This window comes from Triturus cristatus, chromosome 4_2, assembly GCF_964204655.1.
Source record: "Triturus cristatus chromosome 4_2, aTriCri1.1, whole genome shotgun sequence".
Taxonomy (NCBI): Eukaryota; Metazoa; Chordata; class Amphibia; order Caudata; family Salamandridae; genus Triturus; species Triturus cristatus.
The window spans coordinates 15,406,497-15,427,974 of NC_140586.1; the positions used below are offsets into that span (position 1 = coordinate 15,406,497).

At 42.3% G+C, this 21,478-nt stretch overlaps 1 protein-coding gene across 6 annotated transcripts in view; it reads left to right on the plus strand.

The window, feature by feature from the left end:
* The window catches only part of VDR (vitamin D receptor), a 799,659-nt gene that overhangs the window by 63,560 nt on the left and 714,621 nt on the right, over positions 1-21,478 (plus strand). For 3 of the 6 annotated variants that reach the window (XM_085600238.1, XM_085600240.1, XM_085600242.1), the window contains exon 2: positions 16,368-16,447. The exons of the other annotated variants lie outside the window; for them this stretch is intronic. In XM_085600238.1, coding sequence (XP_085456364.1) covers positions 16,432-16,447 — 16 coding nt within the window. In that variant the 5' untranslated portion in view covers positions 16,368-16,431. The remainder of the gene's footprint in view (positions 1-16,367; positions 16,448-21,478) is intronic. 6 annotated transcript variants of the gene reach the window in all.

The window sequence follows — 21,478 nt, forward strand, 5'->3', positions numbered from 1 at the left end:
AATGACATCACTGATGACGTCATCCATGTGATAAATTAGTGCATCTTTTCACACCCTTTGATATACTCAATCAAAATTTCAGACGTCCATTCTCAAAACCATAGATACTCCAACACCAATAACTACATACCCACTCATTGACTCTTAGATCTACACACACATCCACTCACTCACTTGTACAGTCACCCATACTTACAGTCACTCAGTACAGGACTATCATATGCATTTATACACCTACATAGACACTCGCACACCACCAATCATCCATAGAGGTACTCTCACACCTAGTCAGTCATGCAAATAATTAATCACACTCCCATTTACTCACCTACGCAGTTATACACACACAAGTTCACTTACTCATAAAAATAGTACCACATTCTTACGCTCTTATACAATCACTGATAGAAGCACACACTCATCCATACAGCCACTCTCACAATCACACACTCTCACATATACCCACTTATATACTCTTACACTTATATATACTGCCTTTCACATATGTAGTTACTCACACATGTACCACTGAGATATACATTCAATCACTAACTCACCCAACCATATAGTCCATCACAGATGCACTCTTAAAACCATGCACCCATAGAATCACCCACTCACACATCTATGCATAGAGTCACACACACCCCACCCATACAGATACTCAGACAACCAATCAATAACCCATAGAGACACTCATATAGCTATTCACAAAACCATGCAGCCGCTTATACACCAACAGACCGACAGATACAGACATTCACACAGTTTAGTCAGTAGTCTGCAGTAAGATACGTTTATCAACTCACTTATAGAGTCAGTCACGCACCTACTAAATCATCCATTCACACACTTATACACCCACTCATTCTTCCATAGGTTTTTCCCTATATATATATATTAAACATATTTAAAATTTACAGAAACACACACTCACTGGATGACGTCATCAGCGATGTCATCAGTGATTTCATTTCAGATGTCATCAGTGATGTCATGAGTGATGTCACTGACCATGTCATGAGTGATGTAATATGTGACGTCATCAGCAGTGCATTGCGGGGGTGCGAGTTGTAGTTAGCTGACCTAACTATAACAGGGGAATTTCTAGGGTTTTGTACGAGGGAAATGTCCAGCTAACTAGAACGCCCCTGAAATCTATGTTTTTTTCAGTGAATATATATATGTGTGTATATTATCTACTGGCGGTCGCCAGTAGATAGTTATAGTTAGGACCGAGTTTCCATAGGAAATCTGAAAATTCTATTTTGAATAACTTTGGCGCCGGTTGACGAATCCTCGTGAAATTTTCAAAACTAATGGGGCGCTTCGCTCAGCTCCTACCCTGAAAGTCCCGGGGTGATTGGTCAAGCGGGGGCCGAGAAAAAAGGGATGTCCCAAAACGCGTTTTCCCCATGCATTTTTCCATAGGACCTTTAGTTGAAGGTACAGCCCGAACGGCTGAACAGAATTACTTGAAATTTGGCAGAGAGGTAGTCCTCAGGTCAGGCATGTGCCTTTTGCATGTATGGAGTAAATCTGTTGAGTATTTCCTGAGAAAATTGCAGTTAAAGCACATAAATATCTATAGCCGCGCAATGTGCGTGCACGGTGCGCGCACCCCAACGTGCGCGAGCGTAATTCTGATTGGTGGTTACATGTCAGTCAACGTTCGAATCGGTCGAAATCAGGAAGTGTCGGCCGCCATTTTGTTTGTTGTGGGTGTGAGAGTGAAAAATAGAGGTGGCGAACGTGAAAAGGGGGCAGGGTAGAGAGTTCCTGACCCCCTAGCCTTTGTCAGGGGGTCCCTAAAGGACCCCGAAGGGTGAAAACTTTTTTTTTTTTTATTTTTTTTTTAAATCGCGGGGTGTGCGCACGGTGTGCGCACGGTGAAAAACCTTAAAAAAAAAAAAAAAACATACATTACTTAGCATTTAAAAAAACGTACAAATTCACTTAAACCATAGGTTTCACACACGTTATAGTTAGGAATTAGCATTTAAAAAACCTTGCAAATTCACTTAAAAAAACCATAGGTTTCACACATGTTGTAGTTAGGTGGAAATTTCACTCGTAAAAAACAAATGAAATTCCCCCGTTATAGTTAGGTCAGATAACTATAACTCGTGCGACCGCCACTCTATCACAACGATGATGTCATCAGTGATGTCATGAGTGATGCCACTGACCATGTCATGAGTGATGTAATATGTGACGTCATGAGCACTGGATTGCGGGCGCGCGAGTTATAGTTATCTGACCTAACTATAACGGGGGAATTTCATTGGTTTTTTATGAGTGAAATGTCCACCTAACTATAACATGTGTGAAACCTATGGTTTTTTAAGTGAATATATATATATATATATATGTGTGTATGTATATGTGTATATATATTATCTACTGGCGGTCGCCAGTAGATAGTTATAGTTAGGACCGAGTTCCCATAGGAAATCTGAAAATTCTATTTTGAATAACTTTGGCGCCGGTTAAATTATCTTCGTGAAATTTTCAAAACCAATGGGGCGCTTCGCTCAGCTCCTACCCTGAAAGTCTCGGGGTGATTCGTCAAGTGAGTGCTGAGAAAAAAGGGGGGTCCCAAAACGCGTTTTCCCCATGCATTTTCCCTTAGGACCTTTAGTCGAAGGTACAGCCCGAACGGCTGAACAGAAATACTTGAAATTTGGCAAAGAGGTAGTCCTCAGGTCAGGCATGTGCCTTTTGCATATATACTGTCAATCTGTTCAGTAGTTCCTGATAAAATTGCAGTTAAAAGTACATAAATATCTATATGCGCGCACGGTGCGCGCATGGTGCTCGCACGGGGCGCTCACCAAATGTCCGCGAGCGTAATTATGATTGGTGGTTAGATGTCAGTCAACATTCCAATCGGTCGAAATCAGGAAGTGTCGGACGCCATTTTGTGTGTGACCGTGAAAAAGAAAGGTGAAGAACTTGAAAAGGGGGCAGGGTAGAGAGTTCCTGACCCCCTAGCCTCTGTCAGGGGGTCCCTGAAGGACCCCGAAGGGTGAAAAAAAACATTTAATTTTTTTTTCAAAATATCGCGGAGTGCGCGTAAGGTGCGCGCACCCCCCCGCCGCCATTTTGAGTTTTAGAGGCAGAAGAGAGCTAAAAACACAAGTGGAGAACGTGAAAAGGGGGCAGGGTAGAGAGTCCCTGACCCCGTAGACCCTCTCAAGGGGTCCCTAAAGGACCTCATAAATTACAAAACAACCATTTCGTTTAATCAAAAAAAAAGAGCTGAGCCATTCCATATTACAGGATACAGTCAATCTATAACTATATACATAGGTAGTTTATTGTAAAATAAATATATAAAAAATATAATACATACATAAATTAGCTTTTAAAAAACCTTACAAATTCACTAAAAAAAACATAGGTTTCACACACGTTATAGTTAGAAATTAGCATTTAAAAAACCTTGCAAATTCACAGAAAAAACCATAGGTTTCACATACGTTATAGTTAGGAATTAGCATTTAAAAAACCTTGCAAATTCACTTAAAAAACCATAGGTTTCACACACGTTATAGTTAGGAATTAGCATTTAAAAAACCTTGCAAATTCACTGAAAAAACCATAGGTTTCACACACGTTATAGTTAGGTGGACATTTCACTCGTACAAAACCATTGAAATTCCCCCGTTATAGTTAGTTCAGCTAACTATAACTCGCGCGACCGCAATCCACTGCTGATGACGTCACATATTACATCACTCATGACGTCACATATTACATCACTCATGACATGGTCAGTGACATCACTCATGACCTCACTGATGACCTCTCAAATGACATCACTGATGACATCTTTGATGACATCATCCAGTGAATGTGTCTTTCTGAAAAATAAATATTTTTTATATATGTATATCTAAAGGTTAATGGAAGAATAAATGGGTAAATAAGGGGCATATGTATCAAACTCCCCTTTAGCGAATCCTAATTTGCGAGATTTTGCGATTCGCAAATTCAGATTCGCTAAACGGGATGTATAAAATAAATCGCTAATTATTTGCGATTACTTAAAAATCGCAAATAATTCGCAGAATCCCGTATTGCAATTTCTTAATAGCGAACTTCGCTAATTAAGAAATAGCAAAAATGGGAATCTGCAAGCCTGGTGCAGGCTGATGACATCACAAACAGGAAACTGTAGTGATTGCCTGCACCTGCTCACCTGAGCCACACCCAGAGGCTGCTTGTGGAGTGTGAGGAGGCTTTCCTGGAGACAGCAACCAGCAATGGATCCCAAACAAAACCAGCAGGGCAAGGATGCAGAAAAAAGAAAGAGAAAACACAAGTTTTCAGAAAAGGAGCAGGAGGTCCTCATTGAGGAGATGGTCTGCAGCCATGAGCTCCTCTTTGGGAAGAAGGCACTCAAAGTCCCAGAGGCCAGGAAGAGGAAATTCTGGCTGGAAATACAGAGCAAGGTGAATGCTGTTGGAGTCACCACACGCACCATCGAGGAGCTGCGCAAGCGGTGGTATGATATGCGCCAGAGGTCCAAGGAGAGGGTGGCAGCCAGACTCAAGGATGCCAATCAGACTGGAGGAGGACCATCCACTGGAGAGCAGCCAACCCCCCATGAGGAGCTCGTGGAGTCTACCCTCCTGCCTGAGAGCGTTGGTGGTTTGGCTGCAATAGACAGCTCCGACCCCTCATCCAGCAGACAAGGTAAGATGCATGCCAAATCACCCTGCACTCCTCCCCATCCCTTGCACACTCCCCCAAAAGCGCATAGTAAACTCCCAACATGCCAATCCAGCCCAGGTCTTACAGCACACCCAGCAATGCATCATGGGACTCGTAGTACTGTGTCTGACTGTGTGTCCATGACACCATCACAATTAAATGCAACATATGTGTTTTGGGGATCATTGAATGGAAATGTGTCAGAGGTTAGCCGTCAAAGAATTGTAACTTTATTGAGTGACACAAACTCATGTAGTCCCCTTTACATCCACAGCACACGGCATGCCACAAGAAGACAGCGCAGAGGGAGAGGAGCCTGCAGACCATGCGGACTCCAGCGATGACACAGAGCAGCAGCCAATTCAGCGCAGGAAGCGCGCACATGTGCCCCCACTGCCTCCATTTGAGGACGAAGTCCCAGCAACAGGCGATGACACCGACAGGAGAGAGGGGAGTCAGGGTGTGACAGACATGCCCCGTCATGACGCACCAACACCAAGGCAAAGGGAACAAGCCATATCCAGGTCAAGGCCCAGGAGCAGCACTGCAACAGAAGGAGAAGGCACCGTGTTCTCCGGCTTGGAACAGTGCATGCTGCAGGAACAGCGCCTGCAAAGCAAGGCAATGCGGTCAATAAATCGCCAGCTAGGCCGCATACATCAGGACAATCGCAACATGGTAGCGGCAATACATGAGCTCTGTGCCACTTTGAGGGACACACAAGCTGCCAATGACAGGGCTGGACGACGTGCCAATGCACGGCTACACAATTATACAAAGGCAGTCAACCGCCTCTGCACCACCACCAGCGCACTCACACGCAGAAGCGTAACCATGCAGGTGGACATGGCACATTGCTGCCAGGACATTGCACGAGGGCTAGAGCAGGTAACCACTGCTGTGGAACAGCTGCAGACAGCCAATGCTGGTGGCAGCGCACTTATGGCCTCTGCTGAGAGTGAGGACACATCGAGTCGCAGCAGCATCACTCCAACCTTGCCAGGTGAAAGACGCCGCAGTGGCAGACAGGTAGCAGGCCAAGGGCGCACCATGGGGGGCACTCACCCTGGACGGCACCGACGGAGGTGATCATCTGCGGGGACACTGACTGCAAAACGGATGCATTTACCAGAAAAGGCTGTTTACCCTATTACTTGTGCCTTCTCTGCACTGTGTGTACAACATGTGCTGGGGACAATTACAATTTCTTTCATGTGAAGTGTGATTAAACACTTGACACATCATCAGGCTTTGTAGTCTCATTTCCTCAATACTCACCTAAAAGTAGTTTCGTGTGTTCTCAGTCTGTCTCTGGCGTCCAGCAGCTGCCCCAACTCCTGGTGCTGGTCTGGCAGGGGGAGCAGGGCGCTCGTCATCCGATGTGTCTGTATCGGTCACATCAATTGTGGTGCCTTTCCTCATTGCCATGTTATGTAGCATTGCACAGCTTGCCACGATTTTACAGCAGGTATCAGGGCTGTATTGCAGTGCGCCTCCACTTTTATGCAGACACCTGAAGCGGCTCTTCAGGATTCCGAAGGTTCGCTCAATGACACAGCGTCTAGATCTGTGTGCCCTGTTGTAGCTCCTCTCACTTGCATTTGCAGGATCCAGGTATGGGGTCAGGATGAAGTCGCGCACTGCATAGGCACTGTCACCTGCATGGAAAAAAACACAATAGGTGAGTCAATGTCCCCCCCCCCCCCTCGAGTGATGTAGTGGATGTATTGATGTGTGCAATGTATTTACCGAGCAGGTACCCCTCCCCAAACTCTCCAGCACTCAGACGTCTGTGTATTCCACTGTGTCGGAAGATGAAGGAGTCATGTGTACTGCCGGGGTATTTGGCTACGATGTCTGTGATGTGATACTTAGCGTTGCACACAATCTGTATGTTGAGGGAATGGTAGCATTTCCGATTCCTGTAGACATATTCAGTTTCTGCTGGGGGTGTGATGGCCACATGGGTCCCGTCAATGCAGCCAATGACGTGGGGGAAACGTGCAATCTGGTAGAAGTCCAGTATTGTTTGCTGTAATGCCTGTTGGGTGGTGGGGAAGTAAATGTGATGTGAGAGCCTCAGTAGCATTGCATCTAGGAAGGCATGGAAGAAGCGCGAAAGTGCACTCTGTCACACCCCACCAACCTCCGCTATGACCCGTTGAAAACTCCCTGACGCCAGGAGGTGCAGGGAGCACAGGACCTGCACATGTGTGGGAATTGTTTGTGTCCTGCGAGTAGGGTGCTCCAAGTGGGGTTTCAGCTCCTCAATCCGGTCCATTATGGTCTGTGGGTGCAGTCTGTACTTGTCATAGATCTCCTCTTCAGTGTTCTGGAACAGGGTGATGCGCAGCCTGAAGATACATTCGTGTCTCATTCTCCTGTGAGCAAGGGCCCGAATACGCAGCCTCCTGGCTATCACGTACATTGCAGCCATTGTGGGTGTGTTTGTTGCATTGGTGGCTGTTTTTTGTACCTTGCACCAGTTTACCACCTGCAAGCAATTGGTGTTAATAGCGATTTCTTAAATTGCGAATTTTGTGAAATCGCAATTTGCGACAATTTCATACATGTGTTTGCGATTTCTTAGCTGGCGATTTCTTGTTAGCGATATTCACAACGCTAAGGAATCGCAAATTAAGTATTCGCTAGGAAATTCGCTGTTTTCTTGTTTCGCAGCCTAAGAAATCGCTAATTTAGCGATTTCTTATTTTTCTGTTTGGAAGTGTGTCATACATATGAAATAGCGAAAAATCAGTCGCAAACGCTGTTTTTTGCGATTCGCAGCGTTTGCGACTAATTTTTCCTTTCATACATATGCCCCTAAGTGTCTAAATGGATGTTTTTTTTTGTAAAATTAATTGTATAACTGACTTATTAACAGCATCTTAGTGAATACAAGTATTAGTGAGTAATTTTTAAATATTTAGTGAGTAGCTACATGAGTGTGTATATGGGTTATCAGTTCGTTTTTAAAGTATCAGTATGAGTGTCTGTATGGTTCAGTGGGGGATGTTACTTAGCGTATAGATGCATGAATGAGTGACTCACTGTATGTGTTTTGAAGACAGTATGTGAGCAGGACAGTATGGGTGGATGAGTGTCTGTATGGGTGAGTAAGAGAGTGAATGACTGTCTCAATAGTGTCTTTATGAGTAAGTCCATATGTTATAAACTAGTATATGTGAGTATTGATGTATATAAGTGAGGATATATGAGAGCGAGAGATTGGAAGAGTTCCTATATAAATAAGTATGTGTTTCTATAAGTGATTGTTTAAGAGAGTAAGTATGTGTACGTTTCTGTAGAAGTAAGTGTAGTGGTGTGTGTATAGCTGTATATGCAAGTAAATGGATGTTTATTTGCATGTGTGAGTATGTGTTTGAGTAACTCTATGTATGAGTGTAGGTGTGTAACAGGATGTATAGGTGTATGAGTACATATGATGACTGAGTACATGTATGAGTGACTATATAGAAGTGTTGATGTATGAGTGGATGCGTATGTAGATTTTGGAATTACTGAATAGGTTGTTCTAACTGGTATTGGTATCTCTATAGTTTTCAAAACTTTAGTTTGTATTTTTCAATGTGTGTATCAAAGTTTATATTAGGATAAGAGGAGGTCTGCCACTCTTACACAAGGATGATGTCATCAGTGATGTCATTTGAGATGTCATTTGGGATGTCATCAGTGATGTCTCTGACCATGTCATGAGTGATGTAATATGTGACGTCATCAGCAGTGGATTGCGGTCGCGCGAGTTATAGTTGGCTGAACTAACTATAACGGGGGAATTTCAATGGTTTTGTACAAGTGAAATGTCCAGCTAACTATAACATGTGTGAAACCTATGGTTTTTTCAGTGAATATATATATATATATATATATATATATATAATGTGTGTGTGTATATATATATATATATATATATATATATATATATATATATATATATATTACCTTCTGGCGGTCGCCAGTAGGTAGTTATAGTTAGGACCACGTTTCCATAGGAAAACCTCAACATTCTATTTTGAATAACTTTGGCGCCGGTCGACGAATCCTCGCGAATTTCTCAAAATAGGTGGGGCGCTACACTCCGCTCCTACCCTGAAAGTCTCGGGGGGATCCGTCAAGCGGGGGCTGAGATAAAAGGGGGGTCCCAAAACGCGTTTTTCCCATGCATTTTTCCATAGGACCTTTAGAACGAGCTACAGCCCGAACGGCTGAACAGAATTACTCAAAATTTGGCAGAGAGGTAGTCCCTAGGTCAAGGAAGTGCCTTTTGTAGGTTTGGTGTAAATCTGTTCAGTAGATTCTGAGAAAATAGCCTTTAAATCAATATATATATCTGAGCCCGCTTACGGTACGCTTACCGTACGCTTACGGTAAGCGTACGGTGGCGTGCGCGAGCGCGATTCTGATTGGCTCTTAGATCTTAGTAAACATTCGAATCGGCCGAAACCAGGAAGCGGCGGCCGCCATTTTGTGTATTTCACTCTGAAAAAAAAGAGTGAAAACAAGGAAAGGGGGCAATGAGGAGAGTTACAGACCCCCTAACATTTGTAAGGGGGTCAAAGAAGGACAGAAAAGTACAAAAAAAACATTTATTGATTTTAAAAAAAATCACGGGGTACGCGTACGGTAAGCTTACGGTAAGCGTACGGTAGAAAAAAAAAAAAAAAAAATGAAAATCAGATTTAAGTGTTTAGATATTAGGGGGCTCTAAAAAGAGCCGTTGTGTTTATGAAATGATTTTTTAGTGGTACCTACAAGTAAGTACCGATGCAGAGTCTAAGGTTCAAGAGGAAGACTCTGTTCCCTTCATCATTGAAGTGCACACCATCTCCTCTATAAATGTCTTGCATGTTATAACGCAAGTTGTTGTGGTAAATGGCACCCATACCATAGTCACGGAGGAAAGCAGAAACAGATTTGTTGACGTGCTTTCTTGCTTTGTCATCGCACCGCGTGCCCACCGTGCGTGCACGGCACTAACTGCGTAAAGTGGGCGCGCGGTGCGCGAAGCGCACCGCGTGCTTACTGTGCGCGCACGGTGCGCGAAGCGCACCGTGCGCGCACGGAACGAACTGCGTTAAGTGGGCGCGCACGCCACGAATGGCGTAAAGTAACTTAGCATTTAAAAAACCGTACAAATTCACTGAAAAAACCATAGGTTTCACACACGTTATAGTTAGGAATTAGCATTTAAAAAACCTTGCAAATTCACTGAAAAAACCATAGGTTTCACACATGTTATAGTTAGCGGAAATTTTACTGATAAAAAACCAATGAAATTCCCCCGTTATAGTTACTGCAGGCAACTATAACTCACGCGACCGCAATCTTCTGCTGATGACATATGTGTCTTTATGAATAAAAAATATTTGTAATATATGTATAGCTAAAAATGTATGGAAGAAGACATGGGCAAATAAGTGTCTAAATACAGTATTAGCATCAGCAGAGGATTGCGGTCGCGTGAGTTATAGTTGCCTGCAGTAACTATAACGGGGGAATTTCATTGGTTTTTTTATCAGTAAAATTTCCGCTAACTATAACATGTGTGAAACCTATGGTTTTTTCAGTGAATATATATATATATATATCTATCTACTGGCGGTCGCCAGTAGATAGTTATAGTTAGGACCATGTTTCCATAGGAAATCTGAAAATTCTATTTTGAATAGCACCGGTTGACGAATCCTCGCGAAATTTTCAAAACTAATGGGGCGCTCCGTTCAGCTCCTACCCTGAAAGTCTCGGGGTGATTCGTCAAGCGGGGGCTGAGAAAAAAGGGGGGTCCCAAAACGCATTTTCCCCATGCATTTTTCCATAGGACCTTTAGTCGAAGGTACAGCCCGAACGGCTGAACTGAGTTACTTGAAATTTGGCAGAGTGGTAGTCCTCAGGTCAGGGAAGTGCATTTTGCATATATGGAGTCAATCTGTTCAAGTAGTTCCTGAGAAAATTGCAGTTAAAGCACATAAATATCTATAGCCGCGCACCGTGCGCGCACCCTAATGTGCGCGAGCGTAATTATGATTCGTGGTTGCATGTCAGTCAACGTTCGAATCGGTCGAAATCAGGAAGTGTCGGCCGCCATTTTGTTTGTTGTGGGTGCGAGAGTGAAAAAGAGAGGTGGCGAACGTGAAAAGGGGGCAGGGTAGAGAGTTCCTGACCCCCTAGCCTTTGTCAGGGGGTCCCTAAAGGACCCCGAAGGGTGAAAAAACATTTTTGTGAAAAATTTGAGCAACCGGTGGTTTACAATGTACTTAGAGGTAAATTGTCAATACTGCACCTAATACAGATCGCAATGCACAGACAATTATCAATGCCTACAATATATGCAGTGGTTAGGTCTGTACATTTTTAGATCTAGCTATATACATGTGTCTACATGAGGATTATCCAGATATTTATTTTAGCTTGCCGGATTAATATGAAGACTGAATATTTAACTTCTTATTTTAGATCCAGTGCAAGCATCACATAAGACTGCCATGAACACTATGCATTAGTAGAGTTCGCTGAAACAATGTATTCACTAACAGGCGGGCATATTGGTCATTGGCATTTCAATTTAACTTTAAACCATTTTTTGTTTTCATTGTATAACAATAACTGTGCATGTTAAGGCGATCTGATAATTAATGGTACAATGGTTTAAACACAATGATTTGCAATGTATATCCAGTGAGTACAAAGACATTTTATATGAAACCACTTGGTCAGTCTTTTTACCATGTCTATGCCAATTCTCCGGTATCACGTGCAGAGTGTCTTTCTCTCACATAAGGGTGTGTCCACAGTTTTCACGTTGTCATGTGAACAAGGCTCAGGCTGAGCCGAAACGTTATGGCGACTAGCACGCAAGAAAGCTAAATAAACTTTTGCACTGGAATTGAGGTCCGTGTCTGTACTGTTTGGGGCAGGCGCCGGGAGTAGGCAGCCTCGACGGGGAAACGGAAGCTGTGGATATTGTTGGCCGGGTGGCGACGTACGGCCATTACACGAGACCCTCTTCACAACGGACAACGCCAGAAACTGAGCCATTACCTGGTTTTCTGGGCATTCTAAATCCTTGGAAGAGGAATGGCGTTTGTCCCCCCTTGAGCAATGGAATTGCAGGCCTGGGCGAGTATTGGGAAGGAGGAATCCCCGGGAGGTGCCGGGTGGGAGGACACGCCACACCGGAGGTAATTACTCTATCGAACTTGTCACTAGGCGGCATTCTGAATAGCGGGGGAGGAGAGTTTGGGTGCAGTCAGGGATACGCTGATCAAAGAAGTTTATTTGAACCAGTCGTTTAATCTCCCGACGTTGAATTCGCTATATTTGCATAAAGTGCCACAAGGAAATGTCGACCGACAACGTGGATGAACGCGAGGCTGCTGCGATGAAAATGTTTTCTGACAGTCCCCCTATATCAACGAATATACGGGATAGAGGCAGTAGTGAACCCGCAATGAGATATAGCACTATGAAGGACAAAATTAAAATATTAGAAAAAAAGTTGTGTAACGGACAGAGCAAATGGCGGGAAGCTAAGTCCCTACAAAGCTATCTTGATGTTAACCGGATACCGAGAGGTTTACGCATTCTGACGGCACCAAGCTACGAGAATCCCAATCCGGAGCTGATGAGAGAATGGGCTGAGAGCAACCTCGAGGCGTCACGAAGATTTGTACAGATTTGCGGAAATTGACAGGGCGTGATTGCTCAAAGAGATAGCTACTATACAGGAGGAATTGGAAACCATGGAGGATAATGAAGAAAAGAAAAAATCAATTGAGGAAATGAAGGAGAGACTTAAAAAGGAACAAATAAAAATAATGGACAGAAAAGCATATAAATTTCAACGCGACCGCAACGACTATGAGCTGGGGCAGATTTTTACTTTCTCTAAAAAATATGACACATATCGAGGCACCAAGAATAAATTTCAGGGCCAACCCAGGATGGCAGCAAGAAACCAGGTTCAAACTGACTCAACTAGATCTGACATCAGTTCAGCGACTAGCAGCGAATCAGAGTCAGACCAACGTGGTGCTGCAACAAGTAACATGGCCAAACCACATCCGGGTGAGGAGATACATTTTTTATGCCAGGAACGAATGCAATCTCTACGGCCCCGTGTCCAAAGGAATTACGGAGGAAACACGCAAACTACAGGCGCAGGCAGAGGTACAGGGCAAGGAGGAGGCACATCCTACAAAAAGAGGGGCAGGGGACAGTGGAAAACGAAAAATCAGTCAATACAACAGCTGATGACACCACGATTATCAATCTTGCCAATATTACGCTCACCGATGATGAGGAAAATATTTTGAAACTTGGCCTCTCTTATGCCCCACAAACTAATATGAGTTACACCGATACAAGATTTGATACATACAAAGCCGTACGTAAGTTGAAACTCAGAAAATTCCACTTAATGAGAAACAAAAATCTAGAAGTGGTAACAGCACCAGTTAGTCCAGATAATATTACCGTTTCTGGAACATCCATACCCAGCGGAGTTGTTGATCTATGGTTGACTGAAGGCATGCATTCTCTAGCTATCTTGCCTACTAGAGTTGGAGGTACAAGTAACAATGAGGTTATAAAACAAATATCAGCAATTACACCGTTTAAACCTGTCTCAACCTTCGCTCCAATATTGTTACGAGATTCCATAGACATATTCAATGAGAATGTCACCTCTCAGATTAAAGAGTTACACAGAAAAAACAGTCACAGGCAATCCAGATATGACATGAGGAGCAAACAATATGAGGCACTTATCCACAAATTGAGCGAGGATATGAAAACCATTGTACGGGGCAGTGACAAAGGTAGAAACATTGTATTAATGACAAGGACAATGTATGACAAGGAGGCCTACTCCCAGCTAAACAATAGGGAGCACTATGAGCGAAACAATATGTCAACGGTGAAAACGATGCAAGCTGAATTCCATAAAAAGCTACTAAGATGGAGGAATAAGACAATGTTGACTGACGATGAATATACATTTTTGAGGAATGATCATCCAAAAATTCCATTTATTTACTTCATTCCAAAAGTCCATAAAGACATGGTGAACCCCCCAGGCAGGCCTATCATCTCTGCCAGGGGGGGCTTGCTGGAAAAAACATCAGTCTATATAGACTATTTTTTGCAGGGAGCTGTAAAATCATTGGAGTCTTATGTCCAGGACACTGGGGACTTCTTATTTATACTACAAAGGGTCAAGTGGAAGGAAGGCTTTTGGATGTTAGCATTGGATGTATCATTGTTGTACACAAGCATATTACATGATGACGGCATGGCAGCAGTAGGGTATTATCTATCCAAACGGGAGGAACAATTCAAGGATCACACTGCGATGCTATTAGAAATGCTTAAAATATGTCTGAATAACAATGTGTTCATGTACAACAACCTGTTATACCGTCAGCTGCAGGGAGTCGCTATGGGGGCCAGTTTCTCTCCGAGCTACGCATGTTTGCACATGGGAGCTTGGGAGGAACTGGTCCTCAAAACTGAATACAGCGATGAGATGAAATTGCATATTATTGCTTGGTACCGTTACATAGATGACCTGTTTATAGTATGGTAGGGGGACAGAGAGTCGGCTGAAGAATTTGTCAGGGCCATCAACATCAACAATCTTAACCTCAAATTTACGGTCACCATGAGTCAAACGAGTGTTACCTTTTTAGACACGGAAGTGTATATTGCAAATGGTGCGATTGAAACTAGATTATTTAGAAAAGAAACGGCCGGCAATACTATCTTACATGCGGCCAGTGCCCACCCACACCATTTGATTGCCAGCATACTGTATGGGGAGATGCTGCGCTTGCGTAGAGTATGTAGCAATGAGGCAGAATTAGATGAGGCCCAAGCATCTAGCAAGAATAGATTCCCACAGCGCGGATATTCAGAAGCGGTGATTGACAAAGCTATAATCAAATCCCGATCAAGGATCAGACAGGATTTATTGAATAAATATGATCAAACTATCACCAGTAACCTGGTATCTGATGGAATCTCTAAATCACGAAATGAATTCAGAATCATAACGGGTTTTAACAAACAACATCGTGATTTATATTGCATCTTTAATCGCAATTGGCCTATTTTAAAGAGTGATTCCATCTTAGGCCCAACCCTTCCACGCAGGGCAACCCTCACCTTTAGTCGAGCTCCCTCAATGAGGGACTGCCTCATCAATATGAATCCCGAAACTATAGAAAAGACCACTTGGTTGCAAACCAATGGTGGATTTTTTAGATGTAAAATATGCAAAGCCTGCACACACGAGGTCAATACCAAATCCTACAAGGATGGGTTCAGTGACAGAAAGCACAAAATAGAAAAGGTGTTAACATGCAAAACAGAATATGCCATATATGTGCTTCAATGCTCCTGTGCACTTAGATATGTGGGCAGCACTAAGTTAGAGGTGCATAAACGTATCCTGCAACATCTAAGGGCAATTTCAAACCAGGATAACACCTACCCGGTGGCTCGCCATTTCAAGGAGGTACATCACAGCAATAAAAAGGAATTAACATTCTTTGTTATTGACGCTGTACCAGCGAGTAGGCGTGGAGGTAACAGGGAAGCTATGCTTCGAAGATTGGAAACTAAATATATACTCCGCATAGACTCTAAATCCCCGGGGGGGCTCAATGTCACAGAAGATCTGCACACTATCTTAGGTTAGGATAACTTACGTGCATGTGCTATTCAAGATTGAGCTCAACATAGGATGAACACGGCAGTTACCTGTACATATATGAATTTGGTTTCTTCAAATGATTTTACAAATGGTTTTTATCATTTTGAGATTGATGTTTTAATCATTTTATGTATTATTTATTATTTTATAGTAAGTAATTAGCATCATTAGCCAGGTTTTTTGCTGTGGATCCTTGTACTGTATACACAAATCCATATATATCAAGATGATAAATATGATAGTGTGTAACAAACAGATTCTAGGCACAAATGCACTTTAAGATCATTTGCACTTTTTCCAGTTGGACCCCTACTCTGATACCTCATCTTTTATACTCCATGAGCCATAAGTGACTATAAGATAGTATATGTTTTGAAATTTAGGAATGCTGACCACATTAGGCAACAATTCATTGTAGGCATACAATATTAGTCTTTGGGTATGACTGGGCTCAGTCTGCCCATCCCATGCATTTTTGCACTTCTGAATTAACAATTGCTGCTTACGTGTTTCAACAAGGCTGTTTTTAAACCCTTTTTTTAATCATATTTAGTGATTTCACTGTATTTACGCACACTGCACTTTATTACATTCCCTTTTGTTTGCACAGCTGCAGGGACCTGCAGCAGAACAATGGTACTGTTTGAATGGTATGGAAGACATAGGGATTTATCCCGTTATGTTCAATTTGAGCAACCGGTGGTTTACAATGTACTTAGAGGTAAATTGTCAATACTGCACCTAATACAGATCGCAATGCACAGACAATTATCAATGCCTACAATATATATGCAGTGGTTAGGTCTGTACGTTTTTAGATCTAGCTATATACATGTGTCTACATGAGGATTGTCCAGATATTTATTTTAGCTTACCGGATTAATATGAAGACTGAATATTTAACTTCTTATTTTAGATCCAGTGCAAGCATCACATGAGACTGCCATGAACACTATGCATTAGTAGAGTTCGCTGAAACAATGTATTCACTAACAGGTGGGCATATTGGTCATTGGCATTTCAATTTAACTTTAAACCATTTTTTGTTTTCATTGTATAACAATAACTGTGCATGTTAAGGCGATCTGATAATTAATGGTACAATGGTTTAAACACAATGATTTGCAATGTATATCCAGTGAGTACAAAGACATTGTATATGAAACCACTTGGTCAGTCTTTTTACCATGTCTATGCCAATTCTCCGGTATCACGTGCAGAGTGTCTTTCTCTCACATAAGGGTGTGTCCACAGTTTACACGTTGTCATGTGAACAAGGATCAGGCTGAGCCGAAACGTTATGGCGACTAGCACGCAAGAAAGCTAAATAAACTTTTGCACTAGAATTGAGGTCCGTGTCTGTACTGTTTGGGGCAGGCGCCGGGAGTAGGTAGCCTCGATGGGGAAACGGAAGCTGTGATCAAGGCTCCACGGAGTCGAAACGCGTCATGGCTGGCTTACCTCGAATGAAATAAACTATCATCACGAGCATCAAACTGTGGTCCGTGCTCCTTTCTGTGAACTTGCGGGCGCTTTCCAAAGCGGTGGCGTAGGAGTGCTCTGGATATATATATATATATATATATATATATATATATATATATATATATATATATATATATATATATATATATATATATATATATATTTTCATTCATTCTACTGGCAGTTGCCAGTAGATAGTTATAGTTAGGACCGTGTTTCCATAGGAAATCTGAAAATTCTATTTTGAATAACTTTGGCGCCGGTTGACGAAACCTCGCGAAATTTTCAAAACTAATGGGGCGCTCCGCTCAGCTCCTACCCTGAAAGTCTCGGGGTGATTCATCAAGCGGGGGCCGAGAAAAAAGGGGGGTCCCAAAACGCGTTTTCCCCATGCATTTTCCCATAGGACCTTTAGTCGAAGGTACAGCCCGAACGACTGAACAGAATTACTTGAAATTTGGCAGAGAGGTAGTCCTCAGGTCAGGGAAGTGCCTTTTGCATATATGGAGTCAATCTGTTCAGTAGTTTCTGAGAAAATTGCATTTAAAAGCACGAGCGTAATTCTGATTGGTGGTTACATATCAGTCAACGTTCGAATCGGTCGAAATCAGGAAGTGTCAGCCGCCATTTTGTTTGTTGTGGGTGCGAGAGTGAAAAAGAGAGGTGGCGAACGAGAAAAGGGGGCAGGGTAGAGAGTTCCTGACCCCCTAGCCTTTGTCAGGGGTTCCCTAAAGGACCCTGAAGGGTGAAAAAACATTTTATTTTTTTTTAAATCGCGGGGTGCGCGCACGGTGCGCGCACCGTGAAAAACCATTAAAAAAAAATAAAAAATTTAACAAAAATTAGCATTTAAAAAAACCGTACAAATTCACTTAAAAAACCATAGGTTTCAGGCACGTTATAGTTAGGTGGACATTTCACTCGTAAAAAACCAATGAAATTCCACCGTTATAGTTAGTTCAGATAACTATAACTCGCGCGACTGCCACTCTGTCACAAGGATGATGTCATCAGTGATGTCATCAGTGATGTCATGAGTGATGCCACTGACCATGTCATAAGTGATGAAATATGTGACGTCATGAGCACTGGATTGCGGGCGCGCGAGTTATAGTTATCTGAACTAACTATAGCGGTGGAATTTCATTGTTTTTTTACGAGTGAAATGTCCACCTAACTATAACGTGCCTGAAACCTATGGTTTTTTAAGTGAATATATATGTGTGTGTATATATGTGTATATATATATATTCACTTAAAAAACCATAGGTTTCACACATGTTATAGTTAGGTGGATATTTCACTCGTAAAATACCAATGAAATTACCCCGTTGTAGTTAGTTCAGATAACTATAAATCGCGCGCCCGCAATCCTGCTCATGACATCACATATTACATCACTCATGACAAGGTCAGTGGCATCACTCATGACATCACTGACGACATCATCCTTGTGATAGAGTGGCGGTCGCGCGAGTTATAGTTATCTGAACTAACTATAACGGGGGAATTTCATTGGTTTTTTATGAGTGAAATATCCACCTAACCATAACATGTGTGAAACCTATGGTTTTTTAAATGCTAATTCCTAACTATAACGTGTGTGAAACCTATGGTTTTTTCAGTGAATTTGTACGGTCTTTTAAATGCTGAGTAATGTTTGTATTATTTTTTTTATATATTTATTTAACAATAACTACGTATTAAAGTTTAAAAAAAATGTTTTATTGTTTTTCACCGCGCAACACCGCGATGTAAAAAAAATAAAAATAAATAGAATGTTTTTTTCTGCCTTCGGGGTCCTTCAGGGACCCCCTGACAAAGGCTAGGGGGTCAGGAACTCTCTACCCTGCCCCCTTTTCACGTTCGCCACCTTCCTTTTTCACTCTCGCACTGAAAACAAACAAAATGGCGGCTGACACTTCCTGATTTCGACAGATTTGAACGTTGACTGACATGTAACCACCAATCAGAATTACGCTCGCGCACGTTAGGGTGCGCGCATGGTGCGCGCACGGTGCGCGGCTATAGATATGTATGTGCTTTTAAATGCAATTTTCTCAGGCACTACTGAACAGATTGACTTCATATATGCAAAAGGCACATCCCTGACCTGAGGACTACCTCTCTGCCAAATTTCAAGTAATTCTGTTCAGCCGTTCGGGCTGTACCTTCGACTAAAGGTCCTATGGGAAAATGCATGGGGAAAACGCGTTTTGGATCCCCCCTTTTTTCCCGGCCCCCGCTTGATGAATCACCCCGAGACTTTCAGGGTAGGAGCTGAGTGGAGCGCCCCATTAGTTTTGCAAATTTCGTGAGGATTCGTCAACCGGCGCCAAAGTTATTCAGAATAGGATTTTGAGATTTCCTATGGAAACACGGTCCTAACTAGAACCATCTACTGGCGACCGCCAGTAGATAATGTGTGTGTGTGTGTGTGTGTGTGTGTGTGTGTGTGTGTGTGTGTGTGTGTGTGCGTGTGTATATGTATGTATATATATATATATATATATATATATATATATATATATATATATTCACTTAAAAAACCATAGGTTTCACACATGTTATAGTTAGCTGGACATTTCACTCGTGAAAAACCATTGAAATTCCCCCGTTATAGTTAGTGCAGGCAACTATAACTCACGCGACCGCAATCCTCTGCTGATGACGTCAGATATTACATCACTGTATTTAGACACTTATTTACCCATGTCTTCTTCCATTAATTTTTAGCTATACATATATTACAAATATTTTTTTTTCAGAAAGACACATATGTCATCAGTGATGTAATATCTGACGTCATCAGCAGAGGATTGCGGTCGCGTGAGTTATAGTTGCCTGCACTAACTATAACGGGGGAATTTCAATGGTTTTTCACGAGTGAAATGTCCAGCTAACCATAACATGTGTGAAACCTATGGTTTTTTAAGTGAATTTGCAAGGTTTTTTAAATGTTAATTCCTAACTATAACGTGTGTGAAACCTATGTTTTTTTCAGTGAATTTGTACGTTTTTTTAAATGCTAAGTTATGTATTTATTTTATTTATTTTTTTAAGGTTTTTTACCGTGCGCGTACCGTACGCGCACGGTGCGCTTCGCAGTTCGCGGAATTTTTCCGTTTCTACCGTACGCGCACGCTACGCGTTCTCCGCGATTTTTTGCAAAAAAATTAAAGGAAATTTTGGCCCTTGGGGGTCCTTCTGGGACCCCCTGACTAAGGCTAGGGGGTCAGGAACTGTCCACCCTGCCCCCTTTTCACGTTCTCCACTTTTGTTTATAACCCCCTCAGACTGCGGGAGACAAAATGGCAGCCGACACTTCCTGGTTTCGACCGATTCGAATGTTTATTAAGATCTAACAACCAATCAGAATCGCGCTCGCGCACGGCAGCGTGCGCGTACGGTAAGTTTTACCGTACGCGCACGGTGCGCGCTTATAGATATAGATATATATATATATATGCTTTTAAATGCTATTTTCTCAGGAAATACTGAACAGATTTACACCAGACCTGCAAAAGGCACATCCCTGACCTGAGGACTACCTCTCTGCCAAATCTCAAGTAATTCTGTTCAGCAGTTCGGGCTGTAGCTTGGACTAAAGGTCTCTATGGAAAAATGCATGGGGAAAACGCGTTTTGGGACCCCCCCTTTTTCTCAGCCCCCGCTTGACTAATCCCCCCGAGACTTTCAGGGAAGGAGCGGAGCGCCCCACCTATTTTGAAAATTTCGCGAGGATTCGGCACTCGCCGCCAAAGTTATTCCAAATAGAATGTTGCGGATTTCCTATGGAAACATGATCCTAACTATAACTATCTACTGGCGACTGCCAGTAGATAATTTATATATATATAAATATATATATATATTCACAGAAAAATCCATAGGTTTCAGGCACGTTATAGTTAGGAATTAGCATTTAAAAAACCTCAGAAATTCACTGAAAAAACCATAGGTTTCAGGGGTGTTATAGTTAGCTGGACTTTTCACTTGTACAAAACCATTGAAATTCCCCCATTATAGTTAGTTCAGCTAACTATAACTCGCGCGCCCGCAATGCACTGCTGATGACGTCACATATTACATCACTCATGACATGGTCAGTGACATCACTCATGACATCACTGATGACATCTCAAATGACATCACTGATGACATCACTGATGACATCATCCAGTGAATGTGTGTTTTTCTGAAAATTAAATATGTTTTATATATGTATATCTCGGTCGATGGAAGAATAAATGGGTATATAAGTGTCTAAATGGATGATTTTTTTCTGAAAAATTGATTGTGTAACTGACTAAGTGTATCATAGTGAATACATGGCTTAGTGAGTAATGTTTAAATATGTAAATATCTGTATCAGTCTCTCACTTTGTGTATAAGTGGCTGCATGGGTTGGTGAGTAGCTACATGGGTGTCTATATAGGTTATTAGTTGTTTTTTTGAGTATCAGTCTGAGTGTCTGCATGGTTCGGTGGGGGGTATTACGTAGTGCATAGGTGCATGAATGAGCGACTCACTGTTTGTATG